The sequence below is a fragment of the Camelus ferus genome, chromosome 4 (assembly GCF_009834535.1).
Source record: "Camelus ferus isolate YT-003-E chromosome 4, BCGSAC_Cfer_1.0, whole genome shotgun sequence".
In the NCBI taxonomy this organism is placed as follows: Eukaryota; Metazoa; Chordata; class Mammalia; order Artiodactyla; family Camelidae; genus Camelus; species Camelus ferus.
In genome coordinates this window covers 71,507,938-71,529,644 of record NC_045699.1, presented here as the reverse complement: position 1 = coordinate 71,529,644, position 21,707 = coordinate 71,507,938, and the positions used below count along the sequence as shown (strand labels likewise).

At 56.6% G+C, this 21,707-nt stretch overlaps 1 protein-coding gene across 6 annotated transcripts in view; it reads right to left on the bottom strand.

The window, feature by feature from the left end:
- Positions 1-1,294: 1,294 nt before the first annotated feature.
- The window catches only part of NTNG2 (netrin G2), a 70,628-nt gene continuing 50,215 nt past the window's right edge, over positions 1,295-21,707 (bottom strand). For 4 of the 6 annotated variants that reach the window (XM_032478715.1, XM_032478718.1, XM_032478717.1 and 1 more), the window contains exons 4-10: positions 15,003-15,175; positions 12,549-12,575; positions 11,447-11,584; positions 6,476-6,577; positions 4,739-4,906; positions 3,250-3,384; positions 1,295-2,656 (exon numbers count right to left, since the gene is read on the bottom strand). In XM_032478715.1, the coding sequence (XP_032334606.1) occupies positions 2,421-2,656; positions 3,250-3,384; positions 4,739-4,906; positions 6,476-6,577; positions 11,447-11,584; positions 12,549-12,575; positions 15,003-15,175 (979 nt within the window). In that variant the 3' untranslated portion in view covers positions 1,295-2,420. Of the gene's footprint in view, positions 2,657-3,249; positions 3,385-4,738; positions 4,907-6,475; positions 6,578-7,981; positions 10,288-11,446; positions 11,585-12,548; positions 12,576-15,002; positions 15,176-21,707 lie in introns of those variants that run through there. The other 2 variants (XM_032478719.1, XM_032478720.1) reach the window with 2 other exon arrangements.

The window sequence follows — 21,707 nt, the reverse complement described above, 5'->3', positions numbered from 1 at the left end:
GCGTATAACAGAAAATCCAAAGACTGGTATTTTAATCACATCAAGATTTATTTTTTTCTCACACATTAAGAAGTGCGGAGGTCAGCAACCAGGGCTGGTGTCCCTGGCTCTTCTAGGTCCTCGGAAAAGCAACTTCCACCTTCTCGGCCCCACCATCCTGAGGGGATGGCTCCCCCACAAGTGCTGACTGAGCATCAGGAGGAAGGGTGAGAGAGAAAGGCCACGGCCCCAAACTTGGTCAACTGAGGCTCCGTGGGAGTTGAGGGGAGGAGAGGCTTTCTAAGGGGCTTTCTGGAGACCCCGCCCATCAGCCCTGCCCATCAGCCCTGCTTCTATCCCATTGGCCAGAGCTATGTCACATGGCCACTCCTCTCTACTAGGAGCCCAGGGACCTTTCCTTTTAGCCATTGGGCTAAGTGGGGTTCTGTCAATAAGAAGGTGAGGATGGTAACAGAGAGGCCACTGGGGGACCAGAGAGAAGGCACTTTCTTTAGGGTTGAGAGTTGAGAGCGGTGGCCAGTAGAGGGTGGCGTCTGGCCCTGTGAGGCTGTAAGTATAGTTTATACCCTCTTGTAGCTGTGTTGTAATCTCTTGTCATCCTCAAGGCCAAGGTGGGTCAAGCTCCGTCTGGGGACTTGCAGGAGGGATGCGGTTGGTTCTAAACTTCCCCACCTAGAAAGAGCAACTGCAGGCAGACGGTTACTGCAGGCGGAGGCTGTGGGAGCAACAAGGGACCTGGTCCGTGCGGCTGGGAGTCTCCTGGGGCTGCTGGGAAGTAAGCAGGTGGGCAGGGAAATCTAGACCTTCTCCAGAGACAGCTGGGAAGTGAACCCCCAAAGGATGGAGAAACCCACAGGTGCTCCCAAAGCACGGGGCTAAGTTCATGGACCCCTTTCTTCCGAGCTTCCTTTTACAACTCCCTCGGTGCCCCCGGTCTCCTCGACCGTCCCCTTCCTGATGCTGGGGAGGTAAAGAGGAAGGAGGGAGGAGATGGTGGTCCGCGTTGGGTCTTCGTATTTCCTGTCTCCACCAGCCTGCGCCCACTTTGAAATCTGGCCAACAGGGGGCGCTGGAAGGAGGCAGCGGCAGCAGTAGACATGGGGCCTGAAGCTGGAGGGACCCGCAGGGCTGATAGGACCCCCAAATCCCCATGCTGATGTACAAATAGGAGCATTGAAATCAAGCTCTGTTAGAACGCTCTGCCAGTCACTTCCCTTGGACTTCTCAGCAATGGTCTCCGTGTCCACCACGTGCTTTGAAATTTGAGGACAGCACAGGAAAAGTGCCAATAAACTCTGGATTTATTTTATATATTTATTTTCTTTTTAGGGAAAGGAGGGGGACAACCTCCCAAGTTTGGGGAACGTGTGCATCACTGCGGGGCCATGCCTGGCCAAGCGGTGAGATAGCTCTGCTGGCCACCCTGCCTGTTATTCCCCGAAGGGCCTGGGGAAGGGATGGCACTGATGGTGAAATAGTTTAAGGCTGTCTTGTGGGTTCCTCTTTAAACCCCAAGCTTGATGGGTATAAAAGAACAGAAAGGAAACAGGCCTTGGAGGCAGCAGTGAACAGATTCTTTACTGTCGGATTATACACCATCAACCACCCACCGTGGTGACCAGCCTCCTGCTCAGGGGCCTCCTTCTAGGGGCGGTTAATACAAACAAAAATAATTCTCTACAAAACGAAGTTTCCAGTCCTCCCGACACTCCTTCCTAACTCCCTCCCCCAGACAGTGAGCTCCTTGGTCACCAGGCCTCTCCCAAGGCCTGGGGTCTGGTGGGTGGCCAAAGAAAACAAAGAAAGAATATAAAAGAGAATCAAGTCAGCGACTAGAGTTGTAGGCAACTGGAATTCCGGGTCCCCTGGCTGATTGAGGGCCAGAGACAGGCGCAGCGGGTGTCTGCAACAGTCGTGTTTGTGTGTGTGTGTGTGTGTGTGTGTGTGTGTGTGTGTGTGTGTGGTGTGTGTGTGTGTGTGTGTGGCAGGAGGCAGGACCTGGGGGTGTTGGGGTGAGACCTCTGTCTCATCGCCAGCAAAAAAAAAAAAAAAAGAGAGAGAGAAAGAAAAGAAAAAAAGAAAAAAGAAAGAAAAGAGGTGATGGGTAATATGAAAGAAAAACTAAAACTAAAATCCAAAATCGCAGGTCGCTGGGGCCAGGGCCCCACAGCGCCGCAGCTGCAGTGCCGGGCAGGGGGGCAGGTGCCACTTGGGATGTTGGGGGCGGGAGGAGGGCGGGAGGACTCTGCTGAGTAGCACCTGGGAGCAGCTCAGGCCGCACCCTTCTCGCCGACTGGCCTCGGACGCCGGCCCCGGCCCCCGCCCCCCAGCCCCCGCCGGCTCCCCGGGCGCGGGGCGAGGCGGGGCGCGGCGCGGCGCGCGGACCCGGCCGCCCGGGCGCCGCGGGTCCTCCGGCGGGCTCAGCAGCCCAGGCGGGCGGCCAGCCCCAGCAACAGCAGGCAGCCGAGCAGGGTGGCGGGGCGCGGCGCGGCCCCCGGCGAGCGGTCGCAGTCCAGGCCGCCGTCGTCGTCCGCGGGGTCGCAGCGGGGCTGCTCGCAGCGCGCGCCGGTGTAGCCGCGCGGGCAGGCGCAGCGCTGGTTCTGCACGCAGGTGCCGCCGTTCTGGCAGAGCAGCTGGTCGTCGTCGCACACGTTGGCTGCGGGGCGGAGGGGCAGTTAACGCGGAGGGCGGCCCGGTCCAGCCCCCACGCTGGAGCTTCTGCGACTCGGACGTCGCGGCCTGGACCAGGGGGTGCTGGAGGCTCAGGGCCCACTTGGTAAGAAGCGTACCTGCGTGGATGGTATCAAAGGCCAGGCGAGACCTGGCCCCCGCCTCCCTCCCGCCGGAGCCCTGGCTCTCCCCGCCCCGGGGCACTGGCCTTGGAGAGGTACTTCAGCTGCGCCAGCTCTCTGGCCTCCAGAGCTTTGCACGTGCTCTTCCATGTGCCAGGGGCGCCCTTCCACCCTCTCCCGTGGCTCACCTTGGGTCTCCGCCACCCAGCGTTTCTTTGGACAGCCTCCCCTCCTCCCCGCAAACTCTCTGACTTCCCGGAGCCTTCAACCAACTCTAGCCAGCCCCCAACTCCACTTTTGCCTCCAGCTCCTTCAAGGACCGACTCCCCACAAGGTCACCCCAGGCCCCGCCCACCTGGCCCCGCCCACCACCAGACCCTGCCTTTGCCAGCGTCAGTCCCCGCCACCCAGGGGCCCCACGGCAGCCGGCCCCGCCTGCGTGGCGGCGCGCACTCACGGTAGCAGCCCTGGCGCCAGTAGTGCGTGGGGAGGCAGTCGTCACACTTGGGCCCCGCCGCGCCCTCGCGGCACTCGCAGAAGCCTGTCTCGTTGCACCGGTCATGCAAGGAGCCGATCTGGTTGCAGTTACACTCTGGACGGACACGTGTAAGGTGCGCGATCAGGGCGACTTAGGCCCGGTTCGCTCGGACCCACCCTGCCCGACCCCGCCACCCTCCCAGCCGGATCTCCGCGCTCCCGGCTGGACGGCGGGTGGGGGTCTGCCAGGGGTGTCTACATCTGGAGGGAAGACTACTTTCATTCCGTCACATCCACTAACTCCCTTGCCCTCTCTGGCCCTGGCATTGTGTGGCCCCCGCCAGCCCCTTCCCCTCCCTGGACCTCCGTCTCCGCATCTGTAACCGGACGGGGTGCTGATCCCTCTCACCTCTAAAGAGCTGTGACTGACAGGTGGGAGGAGCCTCGTCGGAGGCCACCGGGCAGCTCTCCTGGGGGCTGTGGTTGTGTGCGTGTGTGTGGGGGGGGGGGTAATCGGCCACCATAGCTCAGTGCTGGGCCTGGGGGTGGAGGCAGACAGGCAAGGAGAAAGGAGGGGGCTGGGGGGCGAGTGGTGCCTCTAATCGGATCCAGAGTCCCCGCCCTGTCCCCGCTGCTGGCCAGTGTGACAGGCCAGTGCAGTTCCGTTGGGATCACTTTAGAGTTGATGGAATTATCTGAAGGCTGCTGCCGTAATTCAGCCTGACAGCTGCAGCTTCGTGGGCACCCCCCCTGCGCACAGCCAGAGCTGCCTGGGGAGCTGGGGAATAGGCAGTGTGTTCCCAAGTGGGCAGGGCACCCTAAGGCCGAGAACTGGCCTCTACTGGCGACAGCCTTCTAGGCTAGTGGGTATTGGTGTGGGCCATGAGTTTGGCCTCTTGGGATGGTCTGTCCCTCCCCTGCCCTGAGCTCAGGACCCATGTAGATTTCTTTCTTTACCCCAAAAGCCAGTCCTGGAACAGTTTGAAGAAAGCAGACCATTTTCCCACTGAGGGTGGAGGGCAGCTTTATGAGCTGGGCTCTGCTTATCAAGCGTGAGAAAAATTTCATTTAAAGAAAGGCTTCAGTTACAGAAAGGGAATTAAAAGCCTTTGATCTGCTCCACCTTCAGGTTTTGCAAACAGGGAAACAGGCTCAGAGCCGGGAAGAGTTGCCCAAAGGCACACAGCAAGGCAAGCCCTACAACCAGTGTTCGACTCTAACTAGTGGATCTGAAACTCCAGTGCCTGCAGGGAGGACTGCATGGGGAGGTTATCATTAGAGCCGGTTCTGGAAGCTTCTGTCTTTAGAGATGCCCAGCTGGAGGGGGCCCTGGGGTTGGGATTTCCACAGCCGCCCCAGGGGGCCTCTTGAGGCAGGGGTCCCCACGCCCCATCTCACACCGCTCTTGCTCCAGGTGCCCGTCCCACGCACTCTCGCGCTGCGCCCCCGCGTCCCAGTCGGCGGCTCACCGATGCACACGTTCTCATCGTCCAGCTCGGCGGAGCCGTTGCGGTAGTAGCCCAGACGGCAGTGCTGGCAGTGCTGGCCCCGCGTGTTGTGCTTGCAGCTGACACAGGTCACCACGTTGAGGAAGTCGATGTAGCTGCAGCGGTTGGAGTGGCCGTAGCACTCGCAGTCTGGGCCGGCCGAGCGTGGGAAACACCCCGGGTCAGCGAGCAGAAGGAGGCTGTGCCTTCCTGCTGCCCCTTCCCCCGTGCACTTGGGACAGTTGGGCACTGGGAGAGGAAGGACCCACCCGGGACAAGCAGGGGCCGGGACCCTGTTCGGGCAGCTGCCGTGGGCCTCCCACACTTCTGTACCGTCTGGGGAGAGATGGGCCTGCTAGCTTTGAGCCTGATCAAGAACCAGTGCAAGCGCAGCCCACTAATTCCCACCCGGCCCTGTGGGCAGGGGACCAGGGAGGGCCCGTGGGCAGCACCTGCTAAAGGCCCGGCCAGGTGCCAGGGGAAAGTGCCCTCTGAAGGGATGCCCGCAGGATTCTGGGGTGATTAGAAGTGATTCATGCAGGGAGAATGGGGCATGCTGCCAGACTGTGAGCTCAGGGAGGGCGGTGCCTGGGTTCATGGTGTTCACCACGTTATCCCAGTGTCAATGAAAGAGAGACGCATGCGTGAATGCTGGACAAGATGGAAAGGGCCAGGAGCTTCCTCCCCGTGCTGCTTTGGAAGACGACTGGAAGGAAATCATCCACCTGGAGGACCCTGTCTTATTAGCCTGAGCTGTTCTGCAAATTTGATTGGCATCAGAGGGCCTGCTCTTGTAGGAGCCTGAGAGTGAGCGCTGCCTTTAAGTTTGTGCCCTGAGCATCTCCTGCTAGTTTTGGACCAGTTTCTAACTCTCACTGGAGGTACACGGCTCCATGCCGAGGACAACCATCTCCCAGCCATACTGCTGTCTCCTCCAGCCCTACACCTACTCCAGGGACTGCCTTGAGCAAGGCCCCCAGAGGTTGGAGTTAGCTCCTATGACTTTATCAAGGGGCAGGATTTGGGGAGAAGGGTCACCTTCCCTGCCACAAGAAGGGGGGCCATCCCTTGGTGTCCCTCTTCAGGGGCTCAACACCCTTGAACAAGAAAGCTGATGTAGCTCCCCTCGAACAAGGAAGGATGCCAGCCACCCTCTGTGAAACACCGTGTGCAGCTCTAGAGGACCCAACCTCCCTTTTGTGATGGGGGAAGGAGGGACTGACGAGGTGTCAAGGTCAAGTGCACGGAGGACCTTGGAGAAATGAGCCTCGGGGATGTGCCCAGGAGGAGGTGGTGGGCATTCCCACATCATGGCCTCCTGGACCTGTCCCCTTCACCTTGTCCTTCCAGAGACAGAAAGTGAGGCACCCTCCAGGTGTCCCAAGGAGTAGTGTTGGTGACCCCTGTGTCCCACAAATCTTGCTTCAACCAAGACGAGCCCCAGGCCACACCTCCCAGGGGAGCCAGGGCACGCTATTTCTGGAAGTTGCTCTGCCCGCCCTGTGCCTGCCCACTGTGCTTCTGACTCACACCTACTCCCAGCTCCCTTGGGGAGGGAGGCCTGGAGGGGAGAGAGCTCGGTTTCACCTTGACCCAGCTCTCAGGGAGGGTTTTCTGAGCCAGGCACCGGTCCTTGTCCTGCATCGTGTCTTTTCCCCAGTGGGAGTCAGGAGAGAGGTGCTGGAGGAGGGCCGATTCACCCCGGGTCCTTCCTCTTACCTTGGAATTCTTCAATAGGCATCACTTGAGGAGATTTAGGCCTGAGCTGGAAGAGTTTGGAGACCTTGGCAAGGGCAGGGGCAGCAGCAGAGGTGCCCACGGCTTGGAGAGATGAGAAACAAGCTCTTTTATCAGCCATGGTCCAGCTGCCCGGGGCGGGGTGCTGTCTGGGCCCAGGTAAAACCCAGCAAAGACTCCCTGGGTGCCCTGGGCAAGCTCTGGGGCAGCTTTGTTACCTGCTCAGATTTGAGATGCCACAGCATGCAAAACCAGGCTGGCATTTGGTCCCTCCTCAGAGACCACCTACACATCCAGCTGGATTAATCCTCTAACTCCCCTCGTATTAAGCTAAATACTTTGCTGAAGCTGGAACATTCTTTGACTGGTTGGAAACATCTCTTTGCACCCCCTTCTACTCTTGTTCTCCCCTATCCTCTCCAAACTCCTGTGAGCACCAAGTCCAAAGTCTGAACCTGGCATTCAAGATTTTGGCATCTCCCTTTCTTCCTGAAACAATCTCCCTGCTCCAGCCGAAGCGAGTCCTCTTCTGTCCATAGACTCCCCACCCACAGGTTCTGTCCAGCCACGAGCACACACTGCCCTGCCTCCCACTACCCAGAATCCCAGCCCTGTGTTTGGGGGGGGATCATGCCATGTCCCGGGAGCATCATCACCTTGGCTTCCCCCTGGAGGCTGTGGTGTCCTAGTCAGTCCAGGGCCGGGAAGGGTCGGCCCTGGCCTACTCTTTCTGACTCCGCCACCGTCACCGGGGAGGATGCTCAGACTCAGAGGCCTCCAGGTGCCTGGGAACTGGACCCTCACCAATTGTGGGACTGGCTCTGAAACGGCTTGCCAGCAGGGGGCGCTCAAAGCTCTGCTCACTGTCCATAGCTGGCACTGGAGGAGAACTGGAAGTGTGGGTGGGGTTGCTGCCCAAGCTGGGCATTAGGGCCTAATGTCCAGGGAACTCTGAGCTGGGACTGGGGACAGCTTCCCTTCTTGGAGACTCAGGCAGGCCCTGTGTGCTTCCTGCGCATGTCCACCGTGGCCGTAGGTGAGCCCACGCACCCATGAGTGGAGACTAAGGCTCTGGGCTTGGTCTCAGTGCCTTCCACGACCCCTCCTTGCATCCCGCTTTGTCAGGCCATTGCTCACTGCCATCCTGCCGCCAAGCCTTTGCCCCAGCTGGTCCTGCTGCCTGGAACACGCTGCCCTCTCCCTTCATCCACTCACAGCCACCCCACTGCAGAGAGCCCTCTGCCCCTCTCTGAGGTTCACGCGGCCCAGGTGTCCTGTGAACACGGTGGCTGGAGAGAAGGGTTACTGTTACCAAGGCAGAGACTCCGCTTGGCTTGGGAGCCCCCGGGGAGTGTTGGATTAGAAGGGATTTGTGGTGAGGTCACATCAGCGCCCCTCCCCTCAGCACCCTCTGGCCCCTCCCCCTGGGCCCCCACCGCGTGCCCCTGCTACCTCCACTACAGTCTCACAAGGAACTTGCCCCCGTACCTTCTGCACTGGAGGACCCCTGGGGCCAGGGGGTGCTCTCCCAGAGGGGAGCAGCGGTGGCTGGCCTGACCCTCTCTTGGGGGAAAGAAGAGAAGAAGCCAGGTTATCCAAGGGGCTGAGGCGGGGCTGTCCTGGGGACCCACTGAGGCATCACCCACTACAGGCCCCTCACAGGCAGCAGCACTATAAGAAGCAGCTCTGTCTACACTAGCCAAGCAGAGCTGGGTTCAAATCTACGGGAGAGGCAGCGTCTACACTACCGCAGCCTGTGAAGGGCACACGGAATCCAGATGGAAGGGGGCCCCATGCCCGAGAATCTGCGCACTTTGGGCAGTCCTATCTTCAGTGGAACACCTGATTCTTGGAGCTCTTCCTCCCTCCCCACGTAACCCCTTGTCAGACTGAAGGGCAGAGTGTCTGAGCCCTGTGTCTGGGCCTAGACCTCTCGGTGCTGATGTCTGGCTAATGGCTGTAAAGGGGACGTGTGATCTGGCCGAGACATCAAACGTGTCCAGAGGGTCCTCAAAGGCTTCCCATCCAACCCCCATCTGGGCACTGGAGCATCCTCCCTGACCCCTATTTGGGCCCTTTTTCACCAGGGATCCCAACGTGAGTCAGCCCCCGAAGGCCCCAGTGCCCATCTCCAAGACTGGTTGGAACAGCAGGACACACAGGCAGGGCCAGTAAGGCAAGGACTCGCTCTGCACCGAATTTCAAAGACAAACCCAGAGGGACAGGGGAGAAATCAAATTTTTCCCACTTCTTAAAGGGATTACGCATGATGCCGGTTGGCGGGGAAATGAAAAAAAAAATCTACCAGCTAAAAAGTGCGGGAGACTTTCCAGCTGGGAGCCGGGAGCTTCTGGACATCAAGTTGACATTAATGTGATGTTCAATGAGAGGTGGCCAAAGGACCCAAATTGGCCAGGGCTTAATTAGCGCTGCAATAAGCCTGCCCTGAAGGCATTCTGCTTTGCAGCCCCTCCCACCACCCTCCGCGGCCAGGCTGGGGAGAGGAATGGGGTCCTGAGCAGCCTTTCCGCCTGCAGCCCCTGCCCTACAGACATCTTGACACTGGCAGGAGGGAGAAACATCTGGGCCAGGGGTTTACAGGTCCAGGTGGACTCTGGTCGAAGAGCCTGGAGCACCTGTTGGGAGGCACCTGGAGAGACTCAGGACCTTTCTGGGGGCCAGGAGCTGGGGATGGGAAAGGCTCCAGCTGGGCCTTCCAGGGACACACTCAGGTGTGCAGGAAGAACCTTCTCGCCATGGCCCGTGTAATGTGCCAAGACCAGTTGGAGGCCCCGTCTGTTCCTTCGGAACTGGGGAGCGCTGCAAATCAGGTCTTACAGGCGGCACCACCTCACAGCCCCCCAAGGCCTGGGGCAGTGGCATTGGGCCGCTGAGGGGGCAGGGAGCGTCTGGAGTCAGTGAGCCCCGAGTTCCAGTCCAGCCTGTTACCTCGAGCAACTGCTTCTTTCTTTTTTAAACAGCTTTATTGAGATATAATTTACCTACCATAGAAGTCCAGCGGCTTCTCCCTAAGCCTTAATATCCTCGCCTGTGGGACTAGGAAATTAGCAGCCGCATCTCTCGGAGCTGAACAAGAAATACGATACCAGCTCCCAGCCCAGGGCACGTCCACTCTCCACCAGCTGCAGTCGGGGCCGTGATTAGTGGGGGTCCAGGCTTCATGGGGGCCCAGGCAGAGGCTCCAGTTGCTAAAGAGGAGTGATGACCCCTAAGGTGACTCAGGTCACTGGCTGTCATACTGCAGCCGCCTTTGTCCGTTCATTCCTGCTGCCCAGTGCTGGGCTCAGGATGCAAAGCGGAACGTTTGCTAGTCCGGCCTGGAGGGAGGGCTGCCTCCTTCTCACCATCTGAGTCCTGGAGACCCTCATGATTCAAACCTTACCTCGTCCAGGCTCACCGCCCTGGCTCTGACGCTGCCCTTAATTCTAGTTTTGCAGTTTGTACCCCTTGTGCTATGTCAGAAGCAGCTCCGAAAATGGAGCTTGGGTTCCTCAGCGTGTGTGTGTGTGTGTGTGTGTGTGTATGTGTGCACGCCTGTCTGGCCTCCCAGACAGATCACCGTTTGCAGGCAGACACAGCACCCACCATGGCTATTTTTGGACCAGTCTGCCCATCACAGGCTCAGCGAAAAAAGCGCAAGTCTCAGGACGCTGGACCACCTTATGTCCGGAGCCCGGAATTCCCAGGGTGACTTGTGTTCTTCACCCCAAAGAGGATTCCTGGGTCAGGAGGCTCTCCTGAAATCCTTGAATCTCCTGGGTAGCCCCTGCCTCCTGCAAATGCCTCCCGGGGAGAAGGGAGGGAGGCAGAAAGAAGAGATGTGATGTGCCACCCCCTGGTCCCAGGAAGAAGCTGGGCGAGGGGAACTTCCCACGGCTTTCACTGGCTGGGAGAGGGCTGGGCGCCCTGCCCCCTAACAGGGGAGGCAGGAGAGGTCGGAGTGCAGGCGGACCTCTCCCCAGCTGACAGAGGGCTCTCTGCCTTTTGGAAATGCTGGCCCTCCCAGGGTCCCTGAGCATCAGAGAGAGGAAGGCCACAGCACTGCCCAAATAGTAAGGAGCCCCTACAGTGTCATCTCCCCTGTGCAGAGGCAGGTGGGTACAGGGTGGGGGTTGCTGTTGGGGTACCACTTCCCGGCTGGTGGGACCAGGAGGAACTGCCCTTGGCCACATCCTCCTGGCACCCTCTGGGAAGGATGAATCCTTTCAGACTCCTGGCACCTGCAGTAGGCAGGGTCTTGTGGGACTCCCCAGGTGACGTGACGTGACACCAGAGAGCCACTCCCACACCCCAAGCCTTGAACACACCCCTGGCCTGGCCCTGCCCCCCACACTCAGTATTGAAAGGCCCAGCAGTCCATAATCTGAGGACCCCAGCTCAGAGGTTCCCTTCTGCCTTGCTGATCTGAGGAGTCAGCCTTCTTGGCTAACCCTGCACCCCCTAATTTCTAGGGGTGGGCTGCTGAGGGGCGGTGGGGACAGAGCTGGGTGTGGGTGGAGCTGGGCTGGCTCCCTGGAGGCAGGAACATCACTGGGAGACAGGCCCCAGCTCTGGGGGAAATTTCACGTGGCCTTCCAGCCACAGGGCCCCATCCTCCGAGGTCACACCCTGTCCTTTTGGCCACACCTGTCTGGGGTCCTCCTGAGCAGTGCCTTGGGGCAGGGCAGGAGGAAGAGGATTTAGGACCTTGAAGTGAGCCCTGGATCCCCTGGCTGGGGCCCCATGACAGGTGGATCCAGACGGCCTGGAGGCCTCCTGGCCTCATGCTCTGGCGGCTCTGGCTCTGCAGCTCTAGCCTTCTCTACACTAAAAGCCAAGCCCCTGCCCTCCCCGGGGCTGATGCCTCCCACATCATACATCACAGAGAGAGGCGGGGACTCGGGCAAGAAGCGGGAAAGGGCAGGGCAGCTGGGGCTGTACCTGGGTACCCACCTGTGGGCTGTGGGGTGCTGGGGGCCACGGGGGCCCCAGCAGTGGACGTGGAGGGGGCAGGAGTGGTGGGGTCCCCCCTTGTGGCCACAGGGGCCACAGGGGCTTGGGGGACGGGGTCTTTCCGGGACCTGCTGTTGCCTGGTGAGAGATGAGAAAAGTAAGAGAGGGTGGGGGGTTGGTGGGGGGCCGAAACACAGAGGAGCAACTTACGACCCCGCTGAGTGGACAGGTGTCCCCACCAGATCCAGCCTCCTCTGGCCCCCTCTCTGTCCACTGGTGTCCCAGCAGGGAGCCACCTGGGGGCGAGTGTGGGCCTAAAGAGCCCTGGAGGAGGGAGGCCGCGCCCCCGGAAGCCTTTCTGAGATTTGGGGGGTCTGCCGCTAGCTGGCGGTTTGACTCTGTCAAGTCCTCTCCTGCTGCGTCTCAGAGCAGGTGACGATACCTACCTGTCCGGGGGGCGGGGGCTGGAAGGAGGAAAGGACATAATCCAAGCGTCCTGCTTAGCCGATGCCCGGTGCTGTGACTACTTGACGGTGACTCATGACAGTCTGTCCGTCACCCTCCCACCCTCCCTCACCTTCCCTGTTGAGTTCTCAGGACTCCCCGACTCAGATGGTCTGACTGCTCTGGGACCTGAGCTGACCTGGATGCATCAAGATGCGGACTTACCTCCCCCAGCCTCACTGCAGGGGAGCGGCTGCAGAGGTGACAGCTTCAGGCTGCCCGGAGGGAGGCCAAACCCCACGGTCAGACCCGGGGAGGTGGGGGTGGGGATTCTGCCACTGGTTGGGGAAGGTGACCCCCCCTTGCCTGACAGGAGAGGGAGAAGCAGGGAGTTCACCTGGGGGTGCAGAAGGGGACCTTTCCAAAGCAGCACTGGCCAAGAGGCTGAAGGGGAGAAATTAGGAGACAGGCAGGAGGCAGTGAGGAGGGGGAAAGCAAATGTGGCGTGATTAGAGGAGAGGTGGGGAGGCCCCTGGGCTCAGCAGGGGCAGCAAAGCCCCTTCTTCTCTCTCCTGCTCTTTCCAGGACGTGCAAAGAGGCTCGTGCACTGAGGGTCCCAGTCACCTTCCCCAGGGCGGTGACCCAGCTTTGTACTTACTGCCAACGGCGGAGCCCGCAGCGGCACCTGCAGGAAGAGAAGGGTCACAGCAGAGTAAGGGGCCTGGCCGCCACCTCCCTGCAGAGGAGGGGGAGGCAGGGCCGGGGGCAAGAAACTGGGGGGCCTGGGCACCTCACTATGTGAGGACTGGGTTGGATTATCCACTCCATCCTCACCGGCACCCTGAGAGGGGTTGCTATTAGCCCATTTTGCAGATGGAGAAACTGAGTCTCAGAGCTGTGACTTACCCTAACCGGGGGCTTTGCACACACACTTCTTGTTTGATTTTAGACTCTTGGGGCCTCCAGTGCAGGACAAAGAGGTGGGAGGACATTCTCTGGAGGGCAGTGGGATGCCACAGAAAATGAGGGTCTCAACCACGGGGCAGACTAATTTACTGGGCGCCCAAGAGAAACCACAGTGCCTGCTCCCTTCAGGGGAAATTCAGGGACAGCTGAACCACTGATTGGAAGATAATCTCTCAACTCACAGGTGTTGAGAGAGTTCTGCCTGAGGGCCACTCAGGCCTCACAACAGTCCCACAGGGGTTTTATTAGGGTCCTGATTCTACAGACGAGAAAACAGGGCTCAGGAGAAGAAATGGTTTGTCCAAGGCCACCCAGCTGTGAGTGGCCGAGGCCTGATCCCAACTGGGCTTTTCTGTCTCTGTGTGTCTGTGCCCCAGGGACGGGTTTGACCAGGGGACTTACGATACTAGGGTAGGAACCATCAGTCTTAGGCGGAAGGAGCCGGTGCCCAAGCTCCACCCCCCACCCCAGGTGTTCCTGACAAAGGAAGGAGCCACTCTGTGCTCCGGGAAGCCCTCAGGTGGATGCCGGGGTGTGGGCAGGGGTGCATGTGGTGGGTGGACCTCTCCTGGTGACCCTGGCGGCAGGCAGTGAGGGAGTCTTGGAAGCTGAGCCTGGGGACCCCACAGTGCATGACCTGAAGGTAAGGGTCTCAGTCTGTGGGTGCCAGGGGACCTCAGAGGATCCTTCCAGGAGGAGGATGGGGCACAGAGACAAGGCAGGGAGTAGGCGGGGAGGAGGTGGGTGAGGTCAGCAGGACGGATGAAAGGAGGCGAGACTACCAGTCAGAGGGAGGTGACAGCGACTAAAGAAAGGGTTCAAGAAATGGTTTTGGCACCAAAGAGACGGGTCAGGCACCCCGTGGGGAGGGAGCCAGGCGGGGCCGGGCTGTTGGCGCCCCAAGCACAACCTGTGCCTTTGAAGGCCCGCACGCTATGAGCCTGGCAAGTCACCCTTCAAAAGCCTGTGGAGTCGCTGCCCGGAACACGTAGGACAGGACGCGTCTGTCAAAGCCTCATTGTGAGGCTTCCAGCTTTGATCAGCCTAAAGTTACATAAATCTTTCACCAGTCGGTGGCAGGGGTGCCGATGGAGGGGCTGCCAGGAGTGCACCCTGAAGGGGCGGGCTGAGCAGTCCTGGTGCAGAAGCCTGCCACCCTGCCTGGCTTTGGAATCAGGTCCAGTTGCTGGCACCTAACTCGCTGCTAAATCGAGGGGCACTGACGGTCACTGGGCCTCAGTTTGCTCATCCAGAGAGTGGGGGAATTCTAAAAATACCCCTCCAGAGGTTATGGTGAGGGCTCAGAAGCTGTGTACACAGTGCCCCGTGCAGCCTTGTCAAAGCACGAATGTCAGACATCAGTGAAGTCACTAGGGTGGGGGGACTGGGGAGACCCCACCCAGTACCAGCCCGGGCCCTTATCCGTGGCAGCGCAGCAGTGCCCGGAAATTCTTGATTTCATGGAGACACCCGTGGACTATGCTGGGGGCTGATGATGGGTGGCCCCCCGAAGGGTGTTCACGATGCAGGGGTGTACGGGCACCCCCTGAGGCTGGCCTCCGGCACAGGAAGGCTGAGCCAGGAGAGGAGAGGATAGTGCAGAGGGCAAGGGCCAGGGCCTCGGAGGACCCCTCTGTAAAATGGGACAAGGGAAAACCCACTTCCAGGAGCCGCCCTGAGGGTCGAGGGCGTGGGGACCCCCCGCCAGCACTCGCTGCTGTGCAGCACCTTGTAAATGCCCCATAAGGCTGGTTAGGAGGAATGGGGCTGCTTGCCACGGTCAGCCTGGAGTGAAGGGTCCCCAGGGCTCCTGACACCCTGCGGGCCCTCTCTCCTGCCTTGGGGTCAAGAAGGGGAAGGAAGGAAGGCAGGGAGGATGCTGAGCCGCTCCCCTCGGTTCCGGAGGACGGGGTGGGCAGGATGCAGTCACGCTAGAGGGTCTGATCGCAAGGCCTGGCGCTCAGGAGCTGAGTCACAAGGAGTGAGCGTGCGTGTGCGCGTGTGTGTGCCTGTGCTAGTGCCTGTGTGTCAGTGTGGGCGTGCTTGCAAGTCTGTGCATGCCGTGTGCGCATGGGAGTGACGGAATCCACAGCTCCTGGAGACCGTGACCTCGCGGGGCCCCGGTGGGGAGGGGCGCGGTACGCACACGCGTTGGGAGAGCCGTGGGGCAGCGGCAGGTAGGAGCCGGCCCGCCAGGAGCGTGTGCGGAAGCTCCTCTTGCACTTGCCGCAGTCGGGGCCCGTGGTGTTGTGTTCGCACTCGCACTGCAGGCTGCCCTCGTGCACGGAGCACAGGTTGGCGTGGAGGTTGCACTTGCACCTGGGGGGGCACGGAGGGGGCAGAGGCGTCAGCGAGCTCGCGGGCGGGCCGGCCTGGCTCCCGGGAGGGGCTGGGAGGGACCCTTCAGGCTACTCGTCCAACCTGCCACGACGCTCCCCCGGGCCAAATGTTCCCGATTCCCCACCCGTCGAGGGAACACCCCCGTCCCCGGGCCTTCCCCTGGCTCACTGCTGTGGGTCTTCTCCAAGATGAGGTGCCCTTGTCCCAGGTGCTGCATTTTTTAATAACGCAGCTTCTGATCACCTTTGCTCTCAACCGTGGTGGGTTGACAGGGAGTGAGGGGGACCTGCCCCTGGTTGTGTAGACGTGGACCTGGCCCCAGGCTGCACCTCTGCTCTTGGCTGCAGCCTGCACCCATGCCCTTGAGGGCAGAGAGAAGCCCCGACTCCCAAGCCCCTGTCAATTCACCCACACATGTATTATTCATTCCTTCATTCAAATATTTATAGGCAACTCATTATTCTGAACCCAGTAAATAAAAGGAAAGAATCAAGTATTTGCCTTGCCTGTCCTATATAACTGTACCTCCAGGTAACCAACAGTTGATGAGAGGATGTTTCTTTTTATAGAAGCATTCTAGCTGATAATTGGAGAAGGAAAGATAGAATTAGTCCCCACTTAGCGTCCCCTACTGAATAGACGGCTTTAGGCACAGAGCATCCACAGAGAAGCAACCTGAGAACAGCTTCCTGATGGACGGGCACACCCTACCCTGAAGCAGCCTCGTCAAGACACACTGAACTTGAATCTGATCAACACTCTGGACCCAGCTACGAATTCACAGGAAATACAGAGGACAGAGAAATGTACTAAGCAACACTGGGGGGACGCAGTCAGCAAAATCCAGACTGTGGGAAACTCCAGAACTGATGACATAGTTTCTAGAAAGGGTGAATTGCAAAGGGGCAAAACTCGATGAGGTGGGCGGACGACCAAGATGAAGAGAAATCTCAAAGGCGTCGCGACCGAGTGCAGGGCGTGGGCCTCGCTGGGAGCCCGGTTCAAACAGCCTCTAAACTCAGATGAGCAAGACACGTATTCACAAGACGACTGGAAATTTGAACACTGACTATATTTGGTGATATTAAATGAATGTTTGTTAAGTTCAGTGATGGTATTGTGGTTCCTTTTTAAAAAGCCCTTATCTTTAGGGTCACACACACATACTTACAGATGAAATGATCTGATGTCTGGGATCTGCTGCAGAATAACACAGAAAGGGGGAACACGGGCAGAGATTCAGACGAAACAAGAAGGGCTGTGAGCTAATGGCTGAGGCTGCGAGTTAGGTATACAGCCGTTCACGAGAGTACGTTCTAGTTTTGTGTGCATGTTGGAAATAATTCATAATGAAAAGTTAAAGAGAGAGAGTGTGCTCTATATTTTGATATGGGAAGATTTCCAAGATATAGGGTCAATATTTGTAAAAAGCAAATTGCAGAATAACGTGTTTGGTAGAATTTTATTTTTATTAAAATATGCAAAGAAACATATTTATAGGGTGCCTGTTGTATGCCAGGCTCTGAGCTGGGAAGAGCAAGTCTAATGGTCGACAAAGCAGACAGGCGTCCCTGCTCTGATGGAGGATAGAGTCCAGCAGGGAGATAACTTTAAAAAACCAGTGATTGGGGGAGGGGCAGGAACTGGATAGTTGGAGCCCAGGGGATTTTTAGGGCAGTGACACTATTCTGTGTGACACTGTCATGGTGGATACACGACATTATGCATTTGTCAAAACCCAGCTCCAAGACAGAGCCCTAACGTTAACTGTGGACTCTAGTTGACAATAACACATCAACGATCGTTCATCAGCTGTAACAAAGGTACCAAACGAATGCAAGAGGCTAGTAACGGGGGAACTGTGTGGGGAAACGGGTATTAGAACTCTCTGTACAGTCTGCTCAATTACCTGTGAACCAAAATTAATCGAGACAATTTAAAAATAATAATCATGCAAATCTTTAATGAGTGTCAATTGTTACACAAAGGAGAACGTGTCATGGGGGGTCTTGGCTTAGTCTGGGGAAAGCAGGAGAGGCTGCCAGGAAGAATGGCTTTCAACTAAGACCTGAAGGAGCATCCAGAGTTACTCAGGCAACTGACAAGGGCTTAATTTCCAGAATACAAACAGCTCATACAACTCCGTAACAACAACAAAACCCCAAACAACCCAATCAAAACGCGGGCAGAAGACCTAAACAAACATTTCTCCAGTGAAGACGTACAAAAGGCTAATAGGCACATGAGAAAATGCTCAATATTGCTAATTATCAGAGAAATGCATATCAAAACTGCAATGAGGTATCACCTCACACTGGTCAGAATGGCCATCACTCAAAAGTCCACAAACGATAAATACTGGAGAGGGTGTGGAGAAAAGGGAACTTGCCTACGCTGTTGGTGGGAATGCAGTTTGGTGCAGCCATTATGGAAAGTAGTGTGGAGATTCCTTAAAAATCTAAAAATAGACTTACCCTATGATCCAACAATCCCTCTCCTGGGCGTGTATCTGGAGGAAACTCTATTCCAAAAACATACGTACACCCCAATGTTCACAGCAGCACTATTTACAATAGCCAGGACATGGAAGCACCCTACATGCCCATCAACAGTGAGATACACACACACACACACACACACACACACACACACACACACACACACACACACACACACACACACACACACACACACAATGGAATACTACTCAGCCATAAAAAAGAAATAATGCCATTTACAGCAACATGGATGGGCCTAGGGGTTACTATACTACGTGATAAACCAAAAGGAGAAAGACAAATATCGTATGATATCACTTATATGTGGAATCTAAAAAAAATGACACAGATGAACTTATCTACAAAACAGAAAAGGACTCACAGACAGAAAACAAACTTGTGGTTACCAGGGAGGAAGGGGGTGGGGAGAGATAAAATGGGAGTCTGGGATTTTCAGATACACACTACTATATACAAAACAGAAACAACAAAGACTTGCTGTACAGCAAGGGGAACTATATTCCATATCCTGTAATAACCTATAATGGAGAAGAATCTGAAAAAGAACATATATATGTATATGTATAATGAATCATTGTGCTGTACACCAGAAACTAACACAACGTTATAAATCAACTATACTTCAATTTTAAAAATTAAAAATAAAATTTTTTTAAAAAAGTGACTCAGGCAAGGAGGGGAGAACCTTCGGAAAAGAGGCAAGAGCGTGAGGGAAGACCCTCGGGCTAAGAGCTCAACCTGTGAGTTCTGAGATGAGCTAAGAGGGGAGGAGGAGGCCAGATGGTGACACAGAGCCTGGATTCTGTCTGGAAGCCACTGGAAGGCTGGAGGTGTCCCGCTCTGGCTCCGACCTTATATACCACTGTGGCTGCTCCATGGAGGGTGCTCTGTCTGTGGGGATGACAGCCAGGGTGGGGACAGCAGGGAGAAAGCTGTGCCCGGCGGGCCACTGAGGACAGGGGTGCCTGGCGTGTGCAGCCCTTCCCCTCCCTGACCCCCAGCGTCTCAGAGATCATCTCCCGAACACTCAACCAGCATTTCTTCTCTTGCTCGTAACGTCCCCCTTCTCTTTATACCCCACCTTCCACTGGGCCGAGTGATGCTTCTCACCCGCCCAGGATGTGACTTCCCGCCTTGCATATCCATCCCGCCAGCCCCTTCATCCCGGCTCTTCTGCTCCCCTCCTGCCCTCTTTGTCTCCATCTGACCAGAGCACGGCTGGGAGGCCAGCCTTCCATGCCAAGTTTCTAGCAGCCCTGCAGATGAACGCACTGCCTGCTGGCTTCAGAAGCGCCAGGGCTGCCTTCCTCGTAATTTCTCTCTGCCCTCCAATCACCTGGCAGGATGGTTACGGAAATTAGGCACATCCATGCTCTGGAGTGCTATTAAACATTAAGCTATTAAAAATAAAGCTATTAAATATTATATTGTCAAAGGTTTTTGGGAGCCCTGGGGAGTGCTCCTAACACAAATGAAAAGACCACACGTAGCGAGTGCTTGTTGTGCACTGCTGGGTATCTCATTCAGCCCATGACTGACCACGAGAGCTGGTTCTGTCTTCAGTACTTCATTTTACAGACAAGGAAACGGAGGCTCAGAGAGGTTAAGTATCTTGCCCAGAGTCACAGAGATCCCCAAAAATGTGATTGGGGCTGGAACTCAGAGGTATTCAACTCCAGAGTCCAAGAGGTTAATGTGGGCTAGACTATGGATTGAAAATTTTTTTAAAAAAAGGAAACCGAAGTGCACGTATTGTAGTGGTGTGGACTGAACCGTATCCGCCTCAGGTTTATATGTTGAAGCCCTAACCCCCAATGCAACTGTATTTGGAGCTAGAGTCCTTAGAGAGGTAATTAAAGTTAAAGGAGGTCAGAAGAGTGGGGCCCTGATCCAATAGGGTTGGTGCCCTTATAAAAGGAGGAAGAGACACCAGAGCTCTCTCTCTCCCATTTGCGGACAGTGGGACGTCGGCCATCTGCAAGACAGGAAAAGTGATCTCACTAGAAACTAACCCTGCCAGCACCTTGATCTTGGCCTTCTAGCCTGCAAAATTGTGAGAAAACAAAAAAACACCTGCGGGTTAAGGCCCACCCCCCAAGTCTGTGGTACTGTTGTGGCAACCCAAACAGACCACCCAGGCAGCTTCTGATTATGTTTAAATACGTGTATCCATACCCGAAACACCAGCAGACAATGCATCTGAGTGTATCCCTGCGCTTGTCCTAGGGAGGGAGGGGGTAGGATTATAAATGATTTCTGTTTCCTTCTTTGTCACTTTGCATGTTTTGCTATGCTCTTTAATGGTGAGCAGGTGTTACTTTTTAAAGCAGGTGACACATGTTATTTGAAAACCGGAAACCAGGTTAGGTGAGGAAGGAGGCTGGTTCCTGAGCTCACACAGCCCTTCCTCTCAGGAGAAGCAGGTGCATCATGGACCTGTTTGGGAAACAAATATTCGCTCCACATCACACACCATGCACTGTTTGTGATTCTCAGTTCCCAGGTCCAAGGATGTCTTTTGAGTTCTGATGCAGAGCGAAGGCGCTGTCCGTGGGGGTTAGCCGTGCTAAGTCTGTGTTATTTTAACCCCATGTTACCTGGACCCTAACCCGGTCAAGGTTTTACTGCAGCAGAAGTAAACAGAGCATGAGAAAGCCTGTTCATTCTTTCTCTGGAATTCCGACCCACTCCCACACAAGTACTGTGGGCCTGCTATGTGCTCAGCTCTGGGACAGGAACAGAGGATGATAGGCAGGCAGCTTTGGTATTTTGGATGGCCCCTTCTTCCTGGGGACACTATAGCCAAAAGATCGTCCATCGCAAAGAAAGGTCTTGTGCTTAAACCTTGCTGGTCAACATACGTGATGCTTTCCTAGTGCCCTCACACCCTGCTCCCTGACCACCCCCTCCACCCAGGACATATCAGCATATTAAAGGCTCTGACAAGTCCTGCAGGAAAGAAACTGGCTGACTTTAACAAATATTTATTTGCAGAATGTACTTGACCTTGGAAAGTTTTAACTTTTTTCACCTGAACTCGTATTTAATGTCCCACTTAGCTAGCTGGAGAGGAACAGCCCAGCTGCATGGAGCCAGGAATGTACTCCATGCCCCTGGCCTGAGGATGGGATATTTTTAGATATCAGCTACATAAACAAAAGATGCCATCTCAACTTCGGGTGACAACATTGACCTTGGCTGGTTAAAAGTCCGTAAAAGAGCAGCTGAATCTGAGATGTCTATTGTAATGATGATAGTACGGGGTTGTGGGACATGAGAGCTGGACTGGCCCATGAGAGGAGGGGACAGGTGAGGGAGAAGCCGGCCCGAGGTCACGCACTCTGGACCCAAATCCAGACGTCCCTCTCTGACCCCGGCTCTGCTCAGGCCCCACGCTGGCCAGCCCCTCCCACCATCTTCATCTCCCAGAGGGTGTCTGGGCTTCCCTGCCCTCCCTGGTTGAGCCGTGGAATGAGCACGGTGCTTTCTCTATCAGGGAGAGAAGAGGTTCCCTGCTGGGCAGGGCTGCCAGGAGGAGCCCACACAGTGTGGGGGAAGCCTCGCAGGGGCTGGCACAGAAACAGAACCCAGTCAGTGGAGGTGCTTCTCAGACGTCCTGACTTTTGCAGGGAGCTCTGGGCAATGCTGCCTCTGTGTGTGTGTGTGTGTGTGTGTGTGTGTGTGTGTGTGTGTGTGCACGCGCACGTGTGCATAGGGCTTGAACTTTCTGGCTCTCTTTCTGTGTTCCTCTATGCCTCTCCTTGTCTCTGTGCCTCTCCCCAGTTCTGTCCAGCAGGCCTTCTAACCCCGCTTTCCTCTGGTCCTTTGCACATGCTGTTCCCTCCACTTGGATGGCACGGCCAGACTCCACCCCCTTCTCCTAAAGCTAACACCTAGCGGGAGTGTCAGGTTCACGGCCACATATCACTTCTGCAGGGAAGCCTTTCACAATCCCTGCCTCCTGTCAGCCCCTGCTATATTCTCCCTCCTCC